The sequence below is a fragment of the Enoplosus armatus genome, chromosome 8, assembly GCF_043641665.1.
Source record: "Enoplosus armatus isolate fEnoArm2 chromosome 8, fEnoArm2.hap1, whole genome shotgun sequence".
NCBI classification, from domain to species: domain Eukaryota; kingdom Metazoa; phylum Chordata; class Actinopteri; order Centrarchiformes; family Enoplosidae; genus Enoplosus; species Enoplosus armatus.
Window position 1 is genome coordinate 22,969,847 of NC_092187.1, and position 23,493 is coordinate 22,993,339.

At 41.5% G+C, this 23,493-nt stretch overlaps 1 protein-coding gene across 3 annotated transcripts; it reads right to left on the bottom strand.

Moving 5' to 3' along the window:
- Positions 1-157: 157 nt before the first annotated feature.
- Positions 158-22,097, bottom strand: pkig (protein kinase (cAMP-dependent, catalytic) inhibitor gamma). Of its 3 annotated transcripts, none has more exons than XM_070910832.1 (3): positions 21,852-22,097; positions 2,272-2,453; positions 158-826 (listed from the first exon to the last, which is right to left on the bottom strand). In XM_070910832.1, the coding sequence occupies exons 2-3, from the start codon at positions 2,423-2,425 to the stop codon at positions 747-749; spliced, it is 234 nt and encodes a 77-aa protein (XP_070766933.1). In that variant the 5' UTR covers positions 2,426-2,453; positions 21,852-22,097; the 3' UTR covers positions 158-746. The 3 variants fall into 3 exon arrangements, with proteins under 3 accessions (XP_070766933.1, XP_070766931.1, XP_070766932.1); XM_070910830.1 differs by having other exon boundaries at positions 158-829; XM_070910831.1 differs by lacking the exon at positions 21,852-22,097 and adding an exon at positions 14,891-14,908 and having other exon boundaries at positions 158-829.
- Between the last annotated feature and the right edge of the window lie 1,396 nt (positions 22,098-23,493).

Below are 23,493 nucleotides of genomic sequence, written 5' to 3' on the forward strand. Positions count from 1 at the left end.
CCCGGTTGGCTGGGACTCGCCACCTTTCCAGCTCCTAAACCTGCAGCGTTCAATACAGCAGGAACCTGCAAACTGCCTCGCGTGGAAAAGATAATCATGCTTGAAAACATAAAATACAAATGTTACAGTAATTCATAAGTATTTTATTACACAAAGAAAATTGCTATCACAAAGTTATCACTGAACATTAAGCAATAAATATGAAGACCATACACGACAGTATAATGGCGACTATGTTTGTTTACTGAAAAAAAGAAAAGACTTGACGATGGAATTGAACAAGAGGGTCACAAACACGCGAACAGAAAGAAAATGACGAACAGATGATTATGAATACGCCCTCCATGACACGGTTCCATATTAGGCTGGAACAATGTTTCGAGTGTTATAAATGAATTCTGTTCAACTCAGTCCATCTACACAGACATCAATCCAAAGTTTCTGTGCTTTCTTGTCTCGTCAGGGATATAAATGACTAACAGAGTATGAAGCAAAAGAGCAGCATCTCAATTGTCACTTCTCCTCCGTTCTGCTCCCCACGTTACAATCTGATCCAATGAAAAGGCGTACATTTGGGCCGCTGAAGCTCCAAACAGGCCGGCAGTGAGCGAACGTGTCCTCGTGTCCAGTTAGGACGACCAATAAACACCCTCTCTTTCTTTTCTCCATGTCTCTTCACTTTCACTTGCATCCTCTCTACTCGTCTCTCCTCGGCTCTGCCCCCCACCTTCGGTCTCCGGCTGAGTTTAGGACGGGCCTCCACTTCCCTGGGCATCTTGGCTGGTGGAGCCTTCTGCCTCAGGGGCTGGGGAGGCCCCCGGGTCTCCTTCTGGAGGAAAACATGGGAAACAATATGCAAACAAATCAGTCAAAGATAGTGCTCATTATCAAGCTCAAAAGTGGTTTGGCATTCCTAACAGCAGGATATAAATCTGCTTTCAGGCTCCAGAAAGAAAAAAATAATGAGAATCCTGAGGAAGGAACTACAACTTCCTGTAGCAACACAGTGTCAAGCATGATATGGGATTATCTCCAACATTGAGGCTTCCCACCAGACCAGCAGTAGAAAGGTTTGATTTACAGCAGTCAGATTGGTTATCATGTCATGGGACACTTACAGAAACGGAAGTCAGCAAGAACAGCCATGTAACACACAATGGTCAGACTGGGAACGTTTGCGTCATATTCAGACATGTTCCTCCTAACAACTTGACACTCTGCTGAGAGTAGAGGAAGCAAGGACTATCTGTCATTGTGCCGCCGTTACGACTCATTTAACACTGAGGCAACAAAGCACAACAATCAAATCTCCCTGAGACCAAAAGCTGAACAAAACCACCTGGTGGTATGTTAATATTTTGGTGCATTGAGGGGCTGGTTTCACAAAGATAGACTTTGACTATAGCTTAGATCAAACTCATAGTTAGACTTAGAGAGACGTCTTAATTCACAGACAAAACTAGTCTAGTCTAGTTCTTGACCATCTTCAGGAGGACGAATATTGGTAAATGAATACTTCTTTCAAACTAGAAAACATGGCTGACTGAGCAGCTGTGTCAAACCATTTTGCTTTCTGGAAGAATTCAACAGTTACAAGGACATTTCAGAGGGAAATTCAGCAAAGAGTGTAGCAATACAAAAACTACCAATAACAGTGCAGACTAGTAGCAGAGCTGAGATGCTCAGTACTTATCAAGATAGTTTCTTCAATGTCTTCACTGCTTGTCATTTGTCATTTTGAGCACTTGGTTAGCAGATGTCACTGACTGTTAACATGGAGACATGGGTCCTAGTCCTGAGTTAGCCTCGGGGTCCGGGGGTTAACTTTTTAAGGCTTAAAATAAGTCCGTTTTTCATTTTAATTTTGTAATATTTGGGGGGAAATAACCGTACTTCACTAGCCATGAAAGTAGTAGTGGTGGTGGTGAATAGTTGAATAATCTACTCACCTGTACACCTGATTCATCATCACGTCTCCTTAACACACTGGAGCTTAATGTTCAGAGCTTAATTAATCATTAATTATTCACAGAACTGCAGCACTTTCCAAAGGAAGGGTTTCCAAAACTATAAACATACTCAACTCAATAGTTTCAACTTTTAAACTGTCTGCATTAGACTAATATAAGAGCAAAACTAAGACTGGCCTAAGACTACAGACCAGTCTAAAATATCTTTGTGAAACCGGCTCCAGGTGCACAAATGTATGCATGCAGTATTTCCTCCGCTTTCTCACAGTGCACGTATGTATTCAGATGTGGGTTTACTGACCTGCAGCCTTCAGGTCCATCTCTGCCAGGTCTTTGGTGAGTTCACTGGTGCTGGCCGCTCCTTCCCCCTCCCCTGCGATGTCGGGCACTGCGTTCCTGCGGCCTGTGCGATCACAGTTGATGAAGTCTGAGTACGACGTCTCCACGTCCATCATCTGTCCATGACCAGCGCTCTCATTACACCTGCCAGAGGGAGGAGGGGGAAGTCAGGCGGCTGCGTAGGTGTTGCAAGAAGCAAATAAATCACCCTGCTGTCTTCCTTCAATGGTCTGCAGGACCCGTGGGAGGACGTTACACTGTGTCCTGTGAATTTCTACTTCAGTAGAATCAACGTGATACACAGGAATACTGACTAGAGAAAGAAAAAGAAAAAGAAAAAAATCCACAGTGCTGAGCTATTTAAGAGGCAGCTGAGGATGACCAATGCAGAGTGAGAGAGTGGGCAGAAAGGGGGCACTTCAGAAGCACTTCCACAACCTGAAAGGCCGACAGCTGTGAGAGATTTAATAAAAAGAAGAATGAAGGTAATAATAATTGCCATTCCTATTTCTGCACAACGATTAATGGCACCACTGACATCTGTGCTAATTGGTTGTCCTAATTAAATCAGGAAAAACAAAAAGCTGCTCCAAATCTCTCAGGGCTCTCACTTTCATAGTCATACCCCTCTACTAAAGTCCATTTGTCTAGCCTAAAGGTACTTTACACAGCAAAGATTTAGGAAAAAAACAGAGAGGGCGGAAGGATGGAAAGAGCACTGATCAATATGGAAAGCAAGAGTAAAAGAGCTTGAAACCATTCAAAGGACAGGCAGAGGCGGGGCCAGAAAGAGCCCCAGCAAAAAACTAAGTAGAGCTCCCATTAGCCATTCATTCCTCCTCTGTTTCCTGTTCTCAGTCCATTTTTAACTAGGTCATGGATCCTGCCAACCTCTAAAACACTATACAGCTGGTAATTCCTCAGAGAGAAGAGGACAAAAAGTAAGACTGCTCAAGAAAAGAAATGAAAAGAATAGAAAAGATAAGAAAGCAGTAGTAGGAAGCAATACTCCGATGAAAATAAGAGGAAACCTAGAGACACTTTATCAGACTGTAACTGTCGTCACAGCTGTTCCTCCCCTACTAAACCCCACTGTTGTCCATGGGCAGCATTACATTACAGTTGCAGACGTACCCTCTAATAAAGCATGTAACACTTCAGCCACGACAGAACAGCTGAGCTGCTGTGAATCTTTAAGGAACATGAGGGGGGTGGGAGTCTCGAAGGGAAACGAGAAAAAGAATGGAGAGAGGAATAAAAACGAGCTGGCAGACACAGCCATGACCCGCTGACCCGGGGCCAGTCTGTTCCCAAACTCTTTCACTCACATTCTTTTACTGTCATTCAAGAAAAAAAAGGTCCCACAATTGTTTTCTTTCTCTGATGTACAGTGTGCTTGCGCGATGCCAAAAAAGGAAGCACCCAGGGTCGTTTCCCGAGAGGTCACGAGCCACACAGACGTAGGCAACGCTTTTTGGGAAATTTGCAGTGAAGGGCAAAACTTTAAGCCCCTGTAGGTAAGAGCGGTCGCTCAGGAAATGTCAGTGAGTTCTGGGCTGCTGGCATTTCCCTGAGTGCTTCTACTAAACATAAGAGCCACTCTGTATTCCAGACTGCAGATGGTGGTGTGATCCTCTGATAAGATTGTCATCTAGATAGCCAGGCTGTACAGTCATTAGAGAGCCAAATCACCGTGGGAGGCCGGTGTCTCACAGGTTCATAATTACACCTACAGTAATACCTTCTCCACAGCCTTAAGTTCAGACAACTGAGGCTTTCACCAACTACTAATTAGTGCTGAACAATTTTTAGGAAAATATCCAATTGCGCTCTTTCTGACCATTTTTGTGATTGTGATAAATTAAACTTTTTTAACCAGTCAGTCAGAGGAAAGCCATATTTTGCTTGCCAGGTTTCTACAGAAAAACAGACAATTTTAACTCACTTTTATTAAGACATTGCATTTGTGGTGTACTTATAAATATAAATCATGACAGTCAACAACTACGCCATACTGTTTATTGATAACAGCTGCTTCGTTGGTCAGTCAGCTTATGGGAATAATGACAAACTGCTGGTAACATCTGACAGGGTTTTGATATGTGACTGACGATGCCTAACGATACTGTTCGGAGCCAAAACTATTAGTTGATCAGTCTATCCGCAGAAAAAGAAAGGGGAACTATTTTGATAAGCGGTTAAGTTTTAAAGCAAAGACGTCAATCATTCTCTGCTTCCAGCTTCTCGTCTCCGTTTTATAACATTGTAAACTGAATATATTTTGGTTATGGACTGTGATATATAAATATATAGACATTTTATAGACCAAATGATTAATCCATTACACCAAGAAAATAACATGATGAAAAGAATTAGTTGCAGCCTTAATACTGTTGACAAATGTCATACTATCCCTTTAAACTGCGATAACAAACTGCACTCTTTCCAATCATGATACTAATATAAAAACATATAAAAACAACAAAATCAATGCATTTTCTACATAGACTGAAGGAAGCTCTATCTTTGACTATTAAAACAAACAACCGGCACTCATTGTGCATCTAATGCAGCAATGACATTAATTTGTGTGCCGTGTTGTGTTTGCCTTTTTCTCCTCCGTTGGCCCAGTTGTTATGTGGCTTATGGGAGCCCCATCTAATTGCCATTTGTTTGTTTAATTAGTCGGCTCGCTTGCGCATGTGGATCAAATCCTACCATGAGATCATTAACAGGTTTCCATGGAGGGATGACGATGATGGTGGTGATGGTGTTCAGCCTCCTGCTCTTCAGCATGTGTTTACACTCTTCTCTGCCTGCCTGTCTGGTCTCAGCTGTGGCAGAAGCAGTTTAATGTTGCTGCATTCAAAAAAAAAAAAAATCACTTCATCCTCGATGTCTGCAAAGAGCGCGCTGATGATGAACTGGCTGACTGACGCAGTGAAAGGCTGATGTTATTCACCTGCTGTAATTTGTATAATGCAAATGAACATGCAAAATGACTTGGAAGCAGATGATCTGTAAGAGACTGATGACCGTCTGTGTGACTGAACTGCTCTTGTTTACTGAGCTGAATGAAAGAACAATCTTCATCCAGAGTGGCAACGAACAATTATATTCATTTAAGAAGCTGGAGTTTGTAAATGTTTTAGGTATTTTTGCTTGACAAATGATTAATCAATCATCAAATTTGTTGCCACTTAACCCTACATGTTTCTTTATAAAACAGCATATACATATGTACATGTCCCTTTAAGGCATATTCTATGTGTAATGTTTTTGACCTATTACATATATGATGCCAGCATTACATCATTCACACGTTTCTCACTCAAATCTCACAGTATCTCATGACCACGTTCCAGACATTATGACTTGTAACGCCATTAAAGCTCATGCCCTACTTAAATAAAAAGGGCGTCTTTATGTGAAAGGCCAGGGTGTGTATACAGAGGGAAACTCGACACAGCTGCAGCTGGGAATCACTACCACAAGATAAATGTCACAGGTGTGTATTTTCACTCAGGACAATAAAAACTCAATCCTCAAAAGGGAAATCGCTGAAGCTCAGCTCGTGAGCTGAACTCAGCTTAGCCTCGCTCTCCTTCCTGCTCTGCACTGTATGTGTGGATCGTTTCCAATGTGGGGGATTCTCTCTGCAAAGTTATTTCAGGAACACATCCTAATTCAAATTCTGGCAATTCCTCTACTCGGAGAGAAAGGAGCTGCATTGTCATATCTCCACAAACAGCACTATAACCTCATTGTGAATGAAAGCGAAACAAAACTGCACAAACAGCTGCACATACTGTAGGCAGAGAGAGGCTTCCTTCATGACGGGTTTGAACATGAACAGTGACCACACTGGGCGAGGTGACACGCAACAGAAGAGGTTTTGGCATGTAGATATTAGGAACAAAAGCCCTTGAGATCGCTGGGGGAATATGAGTCAGCATAGCCACTTCCACTGGGCCCATTAGAGAGGCAGGCTCACTACCATCCCGCTGGAGCCTTTTAAACCTGATTTGTGTGTAATAAACTCACATTATCTGCAATAACCCACACAAAGGCTGGCTTCGTTGTTGATTTCAACATCCATTAGGGCCGTCTACACAACCAATGTCAAGCATGTCGACTAATTCTGCTGCCTTTATTGATGAGAATGAGTTTCATCTTCCTCTTGTGGCAACTAAACTTTTCCTGTTCGACCCCAAACACTCGATGAACTGCCTTTAAGTGCAGCCTTTACGTTTGATGGGATCGAGAAAAGTCAGCAACTAATGTTTATTTTCTTGATTTATCTTTTGGTCGATAATAGTAAACAATGCAACAATGCTGCAACTATTGCCCAATTAATTGATAAGTCGATCGACAGAAAATTTATTGCCAACTTTTTTGATAATTGAATAATCATTTTAGTTCTTTTTAAGGCAAAGACATTTTATAGACAAAAGGATTCATCAATGACTCAAGAGAAGAATCTGCAGATTAAATCGATAATGCAGCCCTAAAATAATGCCCATCACAGTTTCCCAGAGTCCCAGGTGACATCTTCAAATGTCTTGTTTTGTCTGACCAACTGCCCAAAAGCCAAAGATATTTAATTTGAAATGATATAAGACAGAGAAAAAGCGTCAAATCCTCACATTTGAGAAGCTGTAACCAGAGTATGTTTGGCATATTAGCTTGAAATATGATTTAAGCGATTAACAGACCATTCAAATCTTCTAATCTAATCGATTTAATGGTTTCAGCTCTAATAAAACCCGCCTGCTTTTTATAATGAAATAAATTGCAGTTTTTATCTACTTGCAGTACTAAACAGACACTCAACAACTCTCAGCTCTTACAGCTCTTGTGGTCAGACAGTGCATCAAAAGATAAAAGCAAACAGTTAACAACAAAACTGTCTCTTACCAAAGTAATCAGAGTGGCTTCATCTTCTCTCGGGTGCCAACAAGTAAAAGCAGACCCAAACTGCTTCAGACAAATTCCTCCAAATCCATTCACCCCTCAGTGCTAAGTGTTACACAGTGAGAGCACCATAACACTAGTGTGCCTCAGCTCTTTGCCCTCCTGCTCGCCGCCTCTCAGCCCCCCTCACATGTGGTCTGGGCACTGTCTGTTCACATGATGTCAGCAGCTGCTTGGTTGACAACGAGCCCACTTCAAACACAAGGGAGCTGTATTTCCTCGTCGGGATTAGCATTGTTCCTCTCCGGCCTTCCTCTCATAAATAAATAAAAGCCCTGTCCATTCAACTGGGTGTATATATTTGCCCCATATCCTTCCTCTTCTTATGGGACCTGGGGCTGGCTGTGAAGGCCTAATTTCCCCTGGCGAAGTGAATATTGCAACTTGCTAAACAGCTAGCTTTTCAGCTTACACTGTGACAACGTTCCCTGGTTTTCACCACCTCTCTCGCTGGCACTTTAAAGTTTTAAGCTTACTATTAAGTGACAGTAGAAGTCTCCGTCTTCTCTGTCAGACATGCAGAATTATCACTGATAACACTGGATACTCAATGCAATTTTCTATCTCCTTTTCACTGAGCGCAGATACTGAGAATGATCACTGCCACTCTCACATAATTGCCATCCTAAATGAGCGTACTGAGCTCCTCCGCCTGAAGGCATTATGAATCAGCCGAGGAACAGGAGATAAGAAGCCTGACCAAGGCTATTAGCATCAGCTGCTGTGGAAAAGTCTTGAGTGAACTAATGAATAAAACAAAAGGCTCGGGCAAGGCTGCTTCTTCAGAAAGCTACAGCCAAATCAAAAATCAATCCAGCCTGGACAGATTATCTCAGCAGGCATTCAGAGGAGCAGCTACAGTCGTGATTCCTCACTTCACAACTAGGAGCACTTCAGAGATCAATTCCCAGCATTCGACTCTCATGAGAGTTCAGTGCTGAACATACGAACTACTTAAAATGATACCCACTCTGGTGTTGACTGCTGGCATGTTGAGTAGGGCTGCGACTAACGATTATTTTCATTGTGCCCTGAGATAACTCCAGATCATTTTCTTAATCAAATTGATTGATCTATAGAATGTCTGCAAAAAAATGCCCGTTACAACTTCCCTGAGCTCATGGAGACGTCTTAAAATATGTTGTTTTGTCCGACCAACAGTCCAAAACTTAAAGATATTCAATTTTTAAAAAATGGAAATGAATCTAAATGCAAAACTAAAGTAACCAGCAGGTTTTTTACGACTGAAGAATCACGTTTTCCACAGTGTTGATGGCTTTAAAAAACAGGCCTGATCATTCTTTGCCTTCACCAGGAGTAAGGATGGACCATCTGCTCCCTGCTACAAAAACTTCAGGGGATTAGAAGGTCAGAGATGCAGGGAGGTACTAAAGCAACATGAGCCTTGGTGGTTAGAAAAATCCATTACAAACTTTACAGGCAACCTGTGTGGTTAAGTGTCCATGTACAGAAGGTCTTCTTGGCTTTGTTCTCCAGGTTAGCGGGATCAATGAGGCAGGTGAAGCTGCTGTTAAAGAATGATTCACCACTCATCCTCTTAATGACCATCAGTATCGGTCGGTGAGGTCACGAGACGTCGACGTCACTTATATCGTCAGTAAAATGAACGAATGAAGACTCTTGGACGAGTGGAGAGATTTCTTCAATACTACACATCAAGTCCATTACACCACCATGTTGTAGTGTTTAACTCTTAATTTGATCATCAATACAGTGATTTGAATAAACAAATCCCTCCCACATTTTTAACAGCAGGATGGTTGTTGTGTAAGAGACTGAAGCAAACTACAGGAGTTTTAATGGCCAAAAATAAAAAACAACATACAGTTACTGATGTTCAACTGGAGAAAACTGTGGGCCACCCGACACTTGGGTGTCAGTGACGAAGTGAGAGGGTTATTAGGTTTTTATAGTTTATATAACAGCGCACACCTATTCAACAATGTGTTGTATCTGTGAATGATGAGACCTAGAGGAGACATACAGATAGCGAGCGGTAATACAGAGGGATGGGACCTTTGGGAAAAGAAGAAAGATGAGAGGAAGATGAAGCAGTGTTCACCGTATCCACTGAAAGGCCGGGAAGATATGAAAGGAACCACTTGACAATACTGCCTGTGATGCAAACTAATCTTTCAATTCATTCTGAAATCTGAAAGTGTGCAGGACATCTTCCTGTTTTTAAAAACACTACCTGATAAATCTCATTTGTTTTCAAAATGGATTTATGTTGGAAAGTAATGCTGCATATTCTACACAATCAATTGTCATATTCACAGTAAGGGTGATTTATATAACTGTTTAATGGTGCTGCTGTGTGATCCTGATTAACCTGCAGGAATAGTTCTGGACTACCTTTAACTTCTTACATTGGTGGCAGTTGTTCCGTACAGGATACGCCTTCCAGCAGAGCGATCACTTAAACAAGAGTTAATAAATATTTTGACATTGATGAAATACTCTTCACCTTCTTGCTGAAAGTTAACTGAGAAGATCGATACCACTCTCATATCTGTATGTTCAATATGAAACTACACCCAGAACACGGTTAGCTTAGCTTAGCATAAAGTCTGGAAGCGGTGGAACCATGTTGTATCTCGTTTGTTTAATCCAGAGGAAAAGAAAGTAAAAATGTAGTTGTAGTTTTAAGGAGCGTTACATGCTGGTGTAACAGGGTCTGTGTAGTGTGTGATTCTACGTGCCATATATCCAGGTGTAGGTTTATTGACTCACTGGTCCTCTCTCCCAGTGGGTAAATGCTACTGTAACTGTGACCAGTTCATGAGAGATATGACTGAGTTGTGTTGTTTAGCTCAGCACTCCACACAAGTAAAGGGAATCTGAATAAATAATAAATGTCCTCGTTATGAACATGTTAGTGTTATGTTTATTCAAAAAGTGCACTTAACAAACTAGCAAGACTACTGAACAGACCCTACTGGGTAAAGAGCCAGGAGCCCCTGGACCAGAGCCTAACCAGAGTTAGCGATACGACTACAAAAGAGACACAAAATGACCACAAAGAGATGCAAAAACATTTCTCTTTGGGGGGGGGGGGGCGTTTCACATGTCTGTGTTTAGGGGTCTGTTTTTTGGTAATCTGACCATGGCTGTAGGCTATTTGGAGTTACTATTTCATATTAGAATGTTTAAAGTTAAATATTAAAAATGTACAGTTTATTATTGCCAAGAACCAGGGCCCCCTTCTTTAAAAGTGTGCCCCAGTCTGGCCCCCCCATTCATAACTTTCTAAACCCCGCCCCTGATGATCAAGGGGCTGCTGAACTATCTTGCTGGGTCTGTCTGGCTGAGGTTGACCGTTACATCGTGTTACACTGGACTACTTTTTGGTCGGGTGCTGTCACTTCCTGGAATGACCACTGGTTGCCTGGATACCTCACAGTGACGACACGACTCCATCCTCCAACCATCTTCCCTTTCCCTTCCCTCTCAGCAAGAAAGCGAATAAGCCTGTTTCTCACAATTTCAAACTATTCCTTTAAAAATATATACTGTGACTTCACCAAGTCATTCCACCCAAATGACCACATCACACTCACATGACCAGCACAGGAAGTCCTTCATGACTTCCAGTTATTTCACCAAACACAACCCACAGTGATTACTGCAGCTGAAAAGTAATGCTGACAATAGAAAACACATATACAACATTTTGAGTATGTGTAATTTAAGACAGATCTCCCCTCAGTGACACCGAGCACAAACAAGGAACCTGAAATGCCCGTGCACTCAAACTGATTTTGTTCATCTACTAAGTCGCCTCCCCTGTTAAACAGATGGCAAGATAGAGTTATAAACAACACTGAAGAGACAGACAATACTTCTATTACAGGCCGTGTTCCCTTTTGTTAGCACAGCTCACTTAGCAACAGCACAGTCAATCAATACCAGTTGGTGAGGTGAGAGAGCCGGTGCATAATGATATCACACAAAACAGAACCACAGCAAAGTAACAGGATCGCATACAGATATCGGATATCCATGTTTGGAGGTGAGTAAAGGTTACATTACCAGAGGTGTTAGATGTACAACACCGCGTCCTCTGTGTGACTGTCCCTGTGGCCCAAAAATTGCAAATAAGCTGTGATCGATCAACGCTTTACAGGCAGCGGAGACGAGTAGCCAGACAGCCAGACATATGAGACTGAGTCTACTGTAGCAGCATGCCCTGCCTCGAGCTATAAGGAATCCCCTGGTTTGTGTTTGTTTGTGTGTGTGTGTGTGTTTGTGTGTGGGAATAAGATGGGTGTGACTGAGTCTCATCAACCACCCATGATTCACAGCTGAGTCAGGAGCAGGTGCTTTAACTGGACTCCAAAATGAGGCTGTTATTACAAACACCCCCCCCTACAAAAAAAAAAAAAAAATCATTATCACATCTCCATCTCCAAATGGCATCGCAACCGTTTAGAGTCTCATCATCGTCGAGTGTCTTCACAGGCAGTGTTGTTACGAAAACAAATGTGTCGGGAGAAACATAATGACTGAACATGAAAAACGAACACAGATAGCACTCGTACGTAACATTTCCTGTCACTCAAGATAACAACAAGGAACATTTTAATGAATGTTCCTTGAGACCAACACGTCTGAACAGTTGCACAGTACTTGCCAAACTGATTTGTGAGTGTGTGAAGCAGCTGTAGGGGATTTTTGGAAGTTAAGGATGTGACGTGGCTGTAATTCTTTTTTTTTTTTTTCTTTTTTTTTTTTTAAAAAGGTGCTACGTCCAAATTGGAAATATTTAGATCTGGGTGACTCTGCTGTGAGTCTGGAAAAGTTCTAAGCTGAAAGGACACATTAAAAAAAAAAAAAACATCACCATTTCAGAAATGTTGTTCTGAAAGCTGTATGTATTTTATGTCTGTTCTTGGCTGGAAATTCTACTACTTACAGTGGCTTGCAAAAGTATTCAGCCCCCTTGAACTTTTCCACATTTTGTCACGTTACGACCACAAACAGAAATATATTTTATTGGAATTTTATGTGAAAGACCAACACAAAGTGGCACACAATTGTGAAGTAGAAAGAAAATTATACATGATTAAAAGAAAAATTTACAAATAAAAAACTGAAAAGTACAGTGTGCAAAAGTATTCAGCCCCCCTGAGTCAATACTTTGTGGAACCGCCTTTTGCTGCAATTACAGCTGCAAGTCTTTTGGGGTATGTCTCTACCAGCTTTGCACATCGAGAGACTGAAATTTTTGCCCATTCTTCCTTGCAAAACAGCTCAAGCTCAGTCAGATTAGATGGAGAGCGTTTGTGAACGGCAGTTTTCAGATCTTGCCACAGATTCTCGATTGGATTTAGGTCTGGACTTTGACTGGGCCATTCTAACACATGAATATGTTTTGTTTTAAACCATTCCATTGTAGCCCTGGCTTTATGTTTAGGGTCGTTGTCCTGCTGGAAGGTGAACCTCCGCCCCAGTCTCAAGTCTTTTGCAGACTCCAACAGGTTTTCTTCCAAGATTGCCCTGTATTTGGCTCCATCCATCTTCCCATCAACTCTGACCATCTTCCCTGTCCCTGCTGAAGAGAAGCACCCCCAGAGCATGATGCTGCCACCACCATGTTTGACAGTGGGGATGGTGTGTTTAGAGTGATGTGCAGTGTTAGTTTTCCGCCACACATAGCGTTTTGCATTTAGGCCAAAAAGTTCAATTTTGGTCTCATCTGACCAGAGCACCTTCTTCCACATGTTTGCTGTGTCTCCCATATGGCTTCTGGCAAACTGCAAACGGGACTTCTTATGGTTTTCTTTTAACAATGGCTTTCTTCTTGCCACTCTTCCATAAAGGCCAGATTTGTGCAGCGCACGACTAATAGTTGTCCTGTGGACAGATTCCCCCACCTGAGCTGTGGATCTCTGCAGTTCGTCGAGAGTCACCATGGGCCTCTTGGCTGCATCTCTGATCAGTGCTCTCCTTGTTCGGCCTGTAAGTTTAGGTGGACGGCCGTGTCTTGGTAGGTTTGCAGTTGTGCCATACAATTTCCATTTCCGGATGATGGATTGAACAGCGCTCCGTGAGATGTTCAAAGCTTGGGAAATCTTTTTATAGCCTAACCCTGCTTTAAACTTCTCCACAACTTTATCCCTGACCTGTCTGGTGTGTTCCTTGGACATCATGATGCTGTTTGCTCCCCAATATTCTCTTAACAAACCTCTGAGGCCGTCACAGAACAGCTGTATTTGTACTCAGATTAGATTACACACAGGTGGACTCTATTTAGTCATTAGGTCAACATTCGATCATTCAGCAATCATCAGGCAACTTCTGAAGGCAATTGGTTACACTCAGAGAAAAGGGGGCTGAATACTTTTGCACACCGTACTTTTCAGTTTTTTATTTGTAAATTTTTTTTTAAATCATATATAATTTTCTTTCTACTTCACAATTGTGTGCCACTTTGTGTTGGTCTTTCACATAAAATTCCAATAAAATATGTTTAGATTTGTGGTCGTAACGTGACAAAATGTGGAAAAGTTCAAGGGGGCTGAATACTTTTGCAAGCCACTGTATTTCAATAATGTGGGGCATTTTCACTGTGTTATGGTATTTTATAGAGCAAACAGAGAGAAAATAGATTCATAGTTGGTCTAAAAATTGTCCAAAAATTGTGAAAAGGGCTCATCACAATTGCTTGAAGCCCAAGGTGACAGTCCAAACAGTTGGAGATTAATTTTCTGTCGACTGACTAACCAATTAATCAATTACTAGTCATCGTCCCCATTCCCATATGCCCTCGTGTGTCACCAAGCTCGGCATCTACACCTATAATGAAGAGGCCGATGTGCTGCAGATAACTGCTGTGCTGGTCGGTGATTTTCCTCCCACTGTCCATTCTATCTATTCTAATTCTACTGCAAGGTTGCCCGGTTCTATTTCCGTCCACACATTTAACAACACGAGACCTCGGCAGGAAGCAGGTGGTTTGTTTGCTGTGTTGTTTATGTCCTATCTTTTCCCAGGCTCTCTGCGCGCACACACTGGAGGCTGAACAAGACCCTTGGGTTGATGAGGAGGAGGACGAAGCGAGGGCAAGAGGCAGATGAGGGGATAGGAGGTGAGGGAGGTATGGAGACAAGGGTGATGAGAGTGAGGAGGTGATGATGGAAAGCAGTTGAGGACAAGGAAAAGAGAGAAAGCATGAGGATGTCGAAAGGAAAAAGAGGGAGGACAAGAGGCTCAGGGAAGGAATGCATATATGTTTATTGTGCTTTCTAAATAAGGAAATATCCCTCCAGTGTTTTCATTACTTTTTTCAGAACTTGAGAAACATAATACATCCTCCTCGGCTTTGCTGCAGCGCACAACCATTTAGCCAATCTGTAACAGAATACATGATTTGGTTGCGGGCTACATCCCTCTGCACCACCTGTTGGAGGGATTTCACCCACAACTCCCTCAACTCCCCCCATCCTCTCTCTAATAAAATAACACACGACAGAATTCAGCCAAAGACTGCTCGCTCACAAAGCCAGAGATCTGATTACTCTAACCACAACTGCTCTTCATGCTGCATTTAAAATTACTTGAAGAACACAAGTCGCTCCACTCACCTGTACCGACGACCACGGTGTGTCTGAGGCTTGCTAAGTAATTCCACTCAGCTGCATCATCACACTTTTCTCCCACAAGTCTAGGAGGATGTGGGCGTCATGTGATTCAATTTGACGGGGATAAAAAAGGCACATACGTAATCCTCCTCGTGAGCAAACACGAAAAACAGCCGAGGCAATCGTTGCACTTTCCTCTAGATCTAGATAACGGCACCATCGTTCAGGTTGGTGTACAGGACAAACACCATCAGTTGTTCTAATGTGTACCAAACCTACTGTGATACCACAGCAGTCAACAGAGGTGGAGGAAGTATTCAGATCCTTTACTCAAGTAAAAGTACCAATGCAACAATGTAAAAATACTTTAAAAATTATGTTTTTAAATTGCAACAGTCCAAAACCCAAAGATGTTCAGTTTACTGTTATATATGATAAAGAAAAAGCATCAAAGCCTCATATTAAGAAGCTGGAAGCAGTGAATGTTTGCTATTTTTGAATGGAAAGACAACTTTGATGATTGAGTGTGTCAATCACCTAAGTGACACATCGATTACTCTTTCCAGCTCTACATTACATACTGTTAGGTAGATTAATCCAGTAGATCTCAGCCTAGGGGCCAAAGGGTCACAAGATAAATCTGAGGGGGTCGTCAGATGATTAACGAGAGATGAAAGACCAAAAAAAGGACACAAATATTTGTATTCAAGTTTTCTGTCTTTTCTCCAACTGTTTTTTTTTTTGTAAAATATTGGATAATTGTACCTCTTTGTGCCTTAAACAGTTATTCAAATAAAACCATCTGAAAAGTTTAGAGGAGAATTCACTCTTTGATATAACCGCTAATTACAATGTGACCAGGGGCCCCAATTAGACATTTTTTCCAGGGCCACAAGCCCAAAAAAAGGTTGGGAAACCTGGTTTAATGTTTAACACTGCGTTATATTTTATAAGGTTAGGCAATGTTTTGTATGTAAAATCTTAATCTGAAAAGTAATTACAGCTGTCAAATAAATATAGTGGAGTAAAAAAAATATAATACTTTCTTTTGAAATGTAGTGCAGTAGCAGTATAAAAAGTAAAGTACAAGTACAAGAGTTTAATTCCTGTCTTTAAAAGCCTTCTGCTAAATACTGTTCAGTCATCATGCAGCATTTTACTACAGGCCATGAAACAATAACATTGGATGAATTAGATTTTCCTCTAGCATCTTAATGGGAAATGGGATATACTTTAAACATATCACTGTCAAGTGAATTTTGATGACAGTCAATAATTTGCTCTCTAGTTCCTGTGAGTGACCTCCTATCGACATAGCTTATCGTCTCCTCTCCCCTGTGATTTGCATGAAAACCTTTTCAGAAAAAACAATCAAATATTTTAAAGCAAACGGAGCCTAAGAATTCCCAAAGCGGATCAAATCAAAGCATGAAGCAGATCACAAACAAGTGACGGTCATGTTGTTCCTTTTATCCGCAAAAACATTTTTCTGTCACTTCACTTTTAAAGTTCAACGATTTTAGCACATCACATGGGATTTGAAATGGGCCACTCCATCTAAAATAATTAAAGCACATTTTCATTTTTTCATGAAGAGACATTCTCATCAAATCATCTTTCACCGACTTGCTAGGCCAAAAAAGGACATGTCTATTTTACTTCCAAACCAATTCACATGGATGAGAATCCATTTGCATAATAAGGCTTGATTAAAAATTCTCTCAGCAAATAGATTCAAAACAGTGTTTATTCAACACCTCGACCCTATCTGTGAAATGTATGCTGATGCTGTGGGCCAACGCAGCTGAAGTAAGAGGGTGTGACTCGGCTCGGCTACATTAAATCAACTGGCTCGATGCTGAAAAACAGATGCGTTGCCACTTTGAAGAGCAACCTCGCCAAACAATGTCAATTATCAGGAAGAGAGAATACATGAGGAAATAGATGTCGGTCTTACAAATATTAGTAACGATAAAAAATGGACTAATGGATTTGTAACATCCATCCATTTCCTACAGCCACTTAGTGTGTGTAGGGTTCGCGGGCAGCTGCAGTATATCCCACCACACTGGTCACCGCTCTATAAGGGCTTTGGACTAAGCCATTTAAACTGGCTGGATCAGTAAACTATTTCCTGTGCCAATGTTCAGTTGGAATGAAATCCAAACATTTAAGTGATGCTCCACAATCTTTTTTGTATGACACACTCTTTCTCCCTGCGGGCATAATGATTTTGTAGTTTGATCCCTTGCAGAGGCTGTGGTCAGTCTGTATTTACAGTGTTTACAGTGTATTTCAATGGTGACCCGGTTTCACAGCATACAAAAAGGTCCAATCCAAAGAAACTTCTCGAACTATTAAAGGAGAATAACTCGTCTTTTCTGCTGTCTGTCGGTATGTTCAGTGTGTCCCAAACACAAAATATTTTTGCTCACATGCGTCTCAATCTTTAACATGCAACCCTGCATTGGTCAGACTGGTCCACCGGAGTGTTTCTATCTTCATGTAGCTGCTCGCAAGCTCGACCGCCTCCTTAAGACAAAAGCTGTTCTCCGTAAAGTAACAATTACAAACTTTTTACGAGTCTATCAATGTTTCATACAGTTATCAATACACAATCAAATCTGCCAAAACAACAAAGGCTGGGCAGAGTTAGAGCTGCAACGATTAATCGATCGACAGAAAATTAATTGTCAACTATTTAGTAATTTAACATTTGACAGTTCCGGCTTCTGAAATATGAGGTTTCGATACTTGTTCTTCTCTGGCTTTTGTTACTGCTGCAGACAAAACAAGGCATTTGATGTAACATCACTTTGAGCTCCATAAAATTATGAACATTTTTTCATGTTTTTTTCATGTTTTATATTTAATCGAGAAAATAATAATCCAATAAATTGCTAATGAAAATAATCGTTAGTTGCAGCCCTACACTTCTCCAGGCAACAGGTGCATACAATTCTTGGTAGATTCACAAATAAAACTCCTTATGTATTCTTTCGTCAGATTTATAAATCAGTGTGTACGCATGGTTCTGCTTTATAAATCTCAATCCTTTTGGACCTGGGTGTACATGCCTCCTTTCCACACCGCCAGTTAGCCATAAGTACGGATGTGCTGGAGTCAGATTTTAATGCCATAATTATTGTGGCCAAAAATCACAGTAAACTGCATTATCACAATATTAATCCAACTTTTTTTGATCAGACCTGAAATACATAAATTCATTCTCATCATATTTCCATTGGATTTTATCAAAACATCACAACTCAGCACCCATTAACTAGCTGCACCTCAGTAGGTTGGCTAGCTAATGTTCGTGGAAGGTCGTGCCCACAGTAGATGGAGCCACGCACACAAGCTGCCTTGCTCACAGAAATTGTTGGCGGCGTTGTTACCACCAGTATTTTTCACCGTGGTACATAGTAAAATCGGTAGACAAGCATACCTCTAGCCCTGAATAGGTGTAGACATGCCCTTAATCAACCGTTTTCTTATCAATACTACAGCCTGTTCCACCACTCATTAGACCTGTTAAATCACAAGTGCGATTTTACCAAGTGTCCCACATCTGCACATCTCATCCAACAAAGCCAGAGCAGCGATAATGACACACGACCAAATACCCACGACTGTGGCTATTTATAGCGCCTGTATCATTATTTCATTAAATGCACCTGTAAACCATCATAGGTGGTGATAGCTCAGTCATCATTATTAATCGTCAGAAAGATAATCAATGATCCACTTTACAGCGCCATAAAATCATATCAAATAAGTCTTTATAATAAAATAAAGAATTAAACAAATATTAAAACAGGGAAATTAAATGATGCCTCCAATAAAAGAATGACAAAAAAATCTGATTAAGTTCATATGCACCTTTCATTGATATTTTATAACTACACAGAGTATATAATCATTTCAGTCTTATAAGCCGAGTCTCTCAGTGGTCTGGCACTTCTTTGTATATCAGAAAGCCTTTTCTGTCTGGTACACGAGACACTGAAAAGGGGTGATGGCACTCATTTTCTTCTCATGGGGAAGAGCTTAAGTCCTCTGCACACAGGGCAAAGAATGTGGTTGGAGGTCAACGCAGTTGAACTGACAAATCCCTGTCCACAAAATATGTACACATTAAACCCATGATTACACAGAGGGACGCATACAAAAATAGACCCTGAGCAGTGTGTTCACATAGTACCAAAACCCTGCTGCACTGTTACGGACTCAGCTACAGACCGTTGTTTTCTCATCCCTGCCATCTTTAACATGGGAAGGTCTCTGGGCAGGCGACTGATTGTGGACATAATCTCAAAGAAATCTAGAAGGCACTTGAACCAATTCTGAGAATAGATTGCTATTTTTATCTAAAGCACGTAATGTCGCGTCCTTGTTGCAGAAAGGCTTTGAATCCAGCGGCCTCAGATTCCCCATTTAAGGACAGTATTCTCAAACTAGGAATGAAATAATCTATGTACAATATATCAAGAAAATCTCATTTAACCTTCAGTAGGACTACAAGTGAAAAGAAAGCTGTCCGGCAGGAAAGAAAATCTGATGACCACTTACGGAAAAACAACCACACAGCCGTGTATACTTAATGCAGGCTCTCATCACAGGGATATAGGGGTCCAAATGTTCTCAGGGTAATCATGTTATTGTTGGCAGCCCTCAGCAGGAGCAGATACGACTTCTATTTACTGAAGGAGCTGGAGGAGGAGAACAGTGTTGGTCATGCAGCACTGCAGACAATCATAAGTGTACTAGCATGACCTGATTACTCATGATCTGGACACTTTCTCAATAACCGGTGTCACAGATTAGAAGACGCATAACGCACAAAGGCCCCTGAGGGCGAGCCTTCATAATCGCCAGAACATGAGCACAATCTTAATGGCAAGTGGTCCGTCTTTTCTTCCACGCAGACTTGCTTTGATTCAGTAAATATGAAACACAGAAGGGACGGTTCTGCAGGGTTCTGTCCAAGGTCAGCGGGGCATGTGTGTCTCTCTAGTGGCTGGGGTTTTCTTGCATCACTGCGCTCTCTGTTCTAGCTGCTCACCCCCCCCTCACCCCCCCCCATTTTGAAGGATAACAGACCATGTTTGGTTAGCTGGTAAAAAGGGAGGAGATGAGGCAGTCGAGAGCTAATCCAAAGAAGGCCATATCATCCGACAAGAGACAGATACAGTGAAAATATTATCTTAAATTCATCAGGTGCCTTCATCTCCTACAACATTTTGCCACCAATATGAAAAGAAATGACACGCTCTTCAATGTCAAAATTTTGTCCAGGAATGATGTCGCCATTTGACTTATGGCCAGACAGATTCACCTTTAGCTGGAGCTCTGGGCAAACATGAGGTGCATTTGTTTTTGTTTGCTATATTACTCGAGCTGAAATGATTAGTCAATATAATCTGCATCTTCATTTTTTCAAGCAAAAAAGCAAAACATTCCCAACTTCCAGCTTCTATGTGAAGATTTGCTGGTTTCCTTTGTTAAAGTGAATATTCTTTAGGTTTTGGAGTGTTGGTCAGACAAAACAAGGGATTTGATATCATCACCTCTGGCTTTAGGAAACTGTGATGGCCATTTTTCACAATTTTCTGACATTTCCAAGCCAAAAGATTAATTACTAGAGAAAACATTTAGCAGAAAAATAAGAGCCTAGCTTTACTCCTTCATGTTATATTTTTACCCTGGACCCAGAATCACATGGATGCCTGTTTTTCTTTTCAAAATGTGGAATTGAAAGTGTCACCTGGCGTGCAACAGTTTCCCTGAGCCATGAAACGCCAAATCAGTACACATCACAGTTCCACCCTGTTTTCCTTAAGCTTGTCCCTGTCGAGACATGCCACAATCCTGCTCTGTTTGCTGACACCAGTCTGAAATAAGGCTGGTTGTTTTTTATATGTGTAGATATATATATATATATATATATATATATATATATAGCAACACTTTAATTTAACCTGAATTGTTGGTATGGCATTTTAATATCTAGATTACATGATAACCGTGCACTGACTGAGCTCACTGTTTTGGTTTCAGTCAGACAGCCAGTCGACAGTGAAGCAAACCACCACAGGCAGGCAAGAAGCCAGTGTTTATCTTCACCAGTGCCCATGCCCAGTAACGCTGGCACTTGCCCAGCAACACTCATGCAAAGTGGGGGGTCCCAAGCTGCTCCCCACCAGCCTGCTGCTGCTGCTGCTGCTGCTGAATCTCCATCCAGCCCTGTCATTTTACACTGCTCACCTCCAGAAAAACTGGACTGACATGTTCCCTCTTCTCTCTGCAGACAGGTTACTGCTTGAGAACCCCTGCTGTCATCACTGCCTTGTTATCTAATCGAGTAAGGAGATAGAAGACGAAGTTGATTTGTGTTTACAGGGGGGCTGGGGGGGCTGGCTGGCTGGCTGGCTGGTTGGCTGGGTGCATTGACAGAGCAAAAAAAAAGCACAGTCGATGAGAGGAGATGAGAGCTTTCAAAAAGCTATCCAGGCTGTCATTAGCTAAACTGAATGCAGCAGCTAATGTGTGGGAAGGACGGGCATGCCAGTCCTTTAAACTGTACACGCACAATAACACACACACAGGCGGCTAGCATAATGGACACACTTGAATGCCATTCGAGGGAAAGAAAATGTGAACATCATTAACGTTCATAATGTAATTCAACATTAACCAAGACGTTAACTGAGGCAGAGTCAGCGTGTGTACAGTGGACACTAACGGCTCTGCGTAGAAAGATGTATTGTCTACCGTTAATCGCTGTGCTGGCCGGGGGGGAAAAAAGCCTCATTCAAATCAAACCGTCGCTTCGTGACTATGCAGCTCGCGGCCGTTGGTCACTTCAAACTGTAACTGCCATTTTTTTTTTAAAGCACGTAAATTCACAGTAAACACACAGCAGTAACATCGCCAATAGAGAGGAGAAAAAACCGCCACTAACCTTGGTCGGGTCGCCTCCTGTTATCCACTTGTTACAATGGAAATTTAACACCATGGAGCCCGAGTTAAGTTTCCTGGCAGACGGACAGAAAAACGCAGCACGCTGGCCGGACTGAGCCGACGCTGAGGCAGGCTGATATGCAGAGGAACAACCCCTCTGTGGAGAAGTGTGTGTTTAAAGCCTGGATGCGGGGCTTCTTTTATCAGGGTACCGTCGGCAAACAACGAGAAAAAGGTTGTGTCTTCAAACAGCTGTTTTCCAAAATGGAGTTAGTCCTGTCTGAGCCAATCAGAGCGAGCCTGTGGAGGCTCCCACTCCTCTGTGGGCTGGAGCCAACGCCACACTGCACCCTGAAGATCAATCTCTCACAGACTGCATTTTTTATTTATTTTTTTAGTTTTTTTTGGGGATGATTCATTGTAGTGTTTCATGTCACGGCAGCTTTATTTTAGCCGCACATCAAACCACCAGACACCCCAACTGATGAGATTTCCTCGCAGGGAACCCCCAGATGTTTCTTGTGTTGGTTGTAGCCAGTGGTGGCATTTACTCAAGTACTGTACTTAAGTACAAATTCGAGGTACTTATACTTCAGTTGAGTATTTCCATTTTATCCAACATTATAGTTCTACTCCACTTTATGTCAGTGGCAATATTGTACTTTTTACTTCACTCCATTTTAGGGCTGAACAATATGTATAAAAAAATAAATATATTTACATATATATATATATATATACATATTGCGATTATTTTGACAGATATTGCGAGTCACAAGTTTAGTGGGGAATGCTCATTTTTGCATGTTCCGTTATCTGTTCTCCTACTTCTTACACCAAATAAACAATTTAAAACTCCCTCTCGGATTAGCTGCAAAATGCATCGTCTCAAAGCTGAAAAGAGGGCTGTTTTTCTAAGCTCATGAAAAGTGGACTATTTTTTTCAACAAGATGGTTAGAAGAGTCTTTGAGGATACTGGAAACACCTTCAGAACATAAGTGCTGTCAAACGACCTTCTGGGTTTTTGCCGTGTAAATGTTTTTCAGAGAAGCGGATGATTAGGTCTGTGACTGGACTGTAATGGTACTCCATGAGAGGCACAAACTGGGGCTACAGCTGCCCCTGCCTCTTAAATGCCCACTTCTTTCAAACCCCACACCTCCAGTTTGCAATGCAGGCTTTCTGATAAAACCCTGATGACATCACTGTGACGTCATCAGGGTTGGGATGAGTAAACAACTTCATGTGTAAAATGAAGTTCCCCTTTAATTGATCTGCCTTTTTTTCCCATTTTGTTTCGTTATGAACTCATATAACATGAGTGTACAGCATTAAAAAAAAAGAAAAAAAAAAAGAGTTGTGTTCTCTAAATGAATGTCATGGAAACAGCAGACTAACAATAACCAACCGTGTAGGCTGTGTGGAGTTAAAATAAAGTCAAAATCTCATGAAAGAAACAAGTTAATGAGTTGTGTGTAAATGTTGGAAATGTTCCAACATGTAACCAGCAGGCTCGCTTGCCAAACCTTTTTTTTTAATCATGACTGTAAGACACAGCTCTTCATTGTTTTAAATACATACATTACCATATTTTCTATTATGACCCACTTAACTGAAATCCACTATAGTCACTTGATCCCTG

What these genes read in the sequence shown, in the direction of transcription:
- pkig (XM_070910830.1), bottom strand. Translation starts at nt 2,425, where the DNA reads ATGATGGACGTGGAGACGTCGTACTCAGACTTCATCAACTGTGATCGC. An exon ending in GATGGACCTGAAGGCTGCAG is followed by an intron (nt 830 to 2,271) that starts GTCAGTAAACCC and finishes GTTTTCCTCCAG; the next exon opens with AAGGAGACCCGGGGGCCTCC.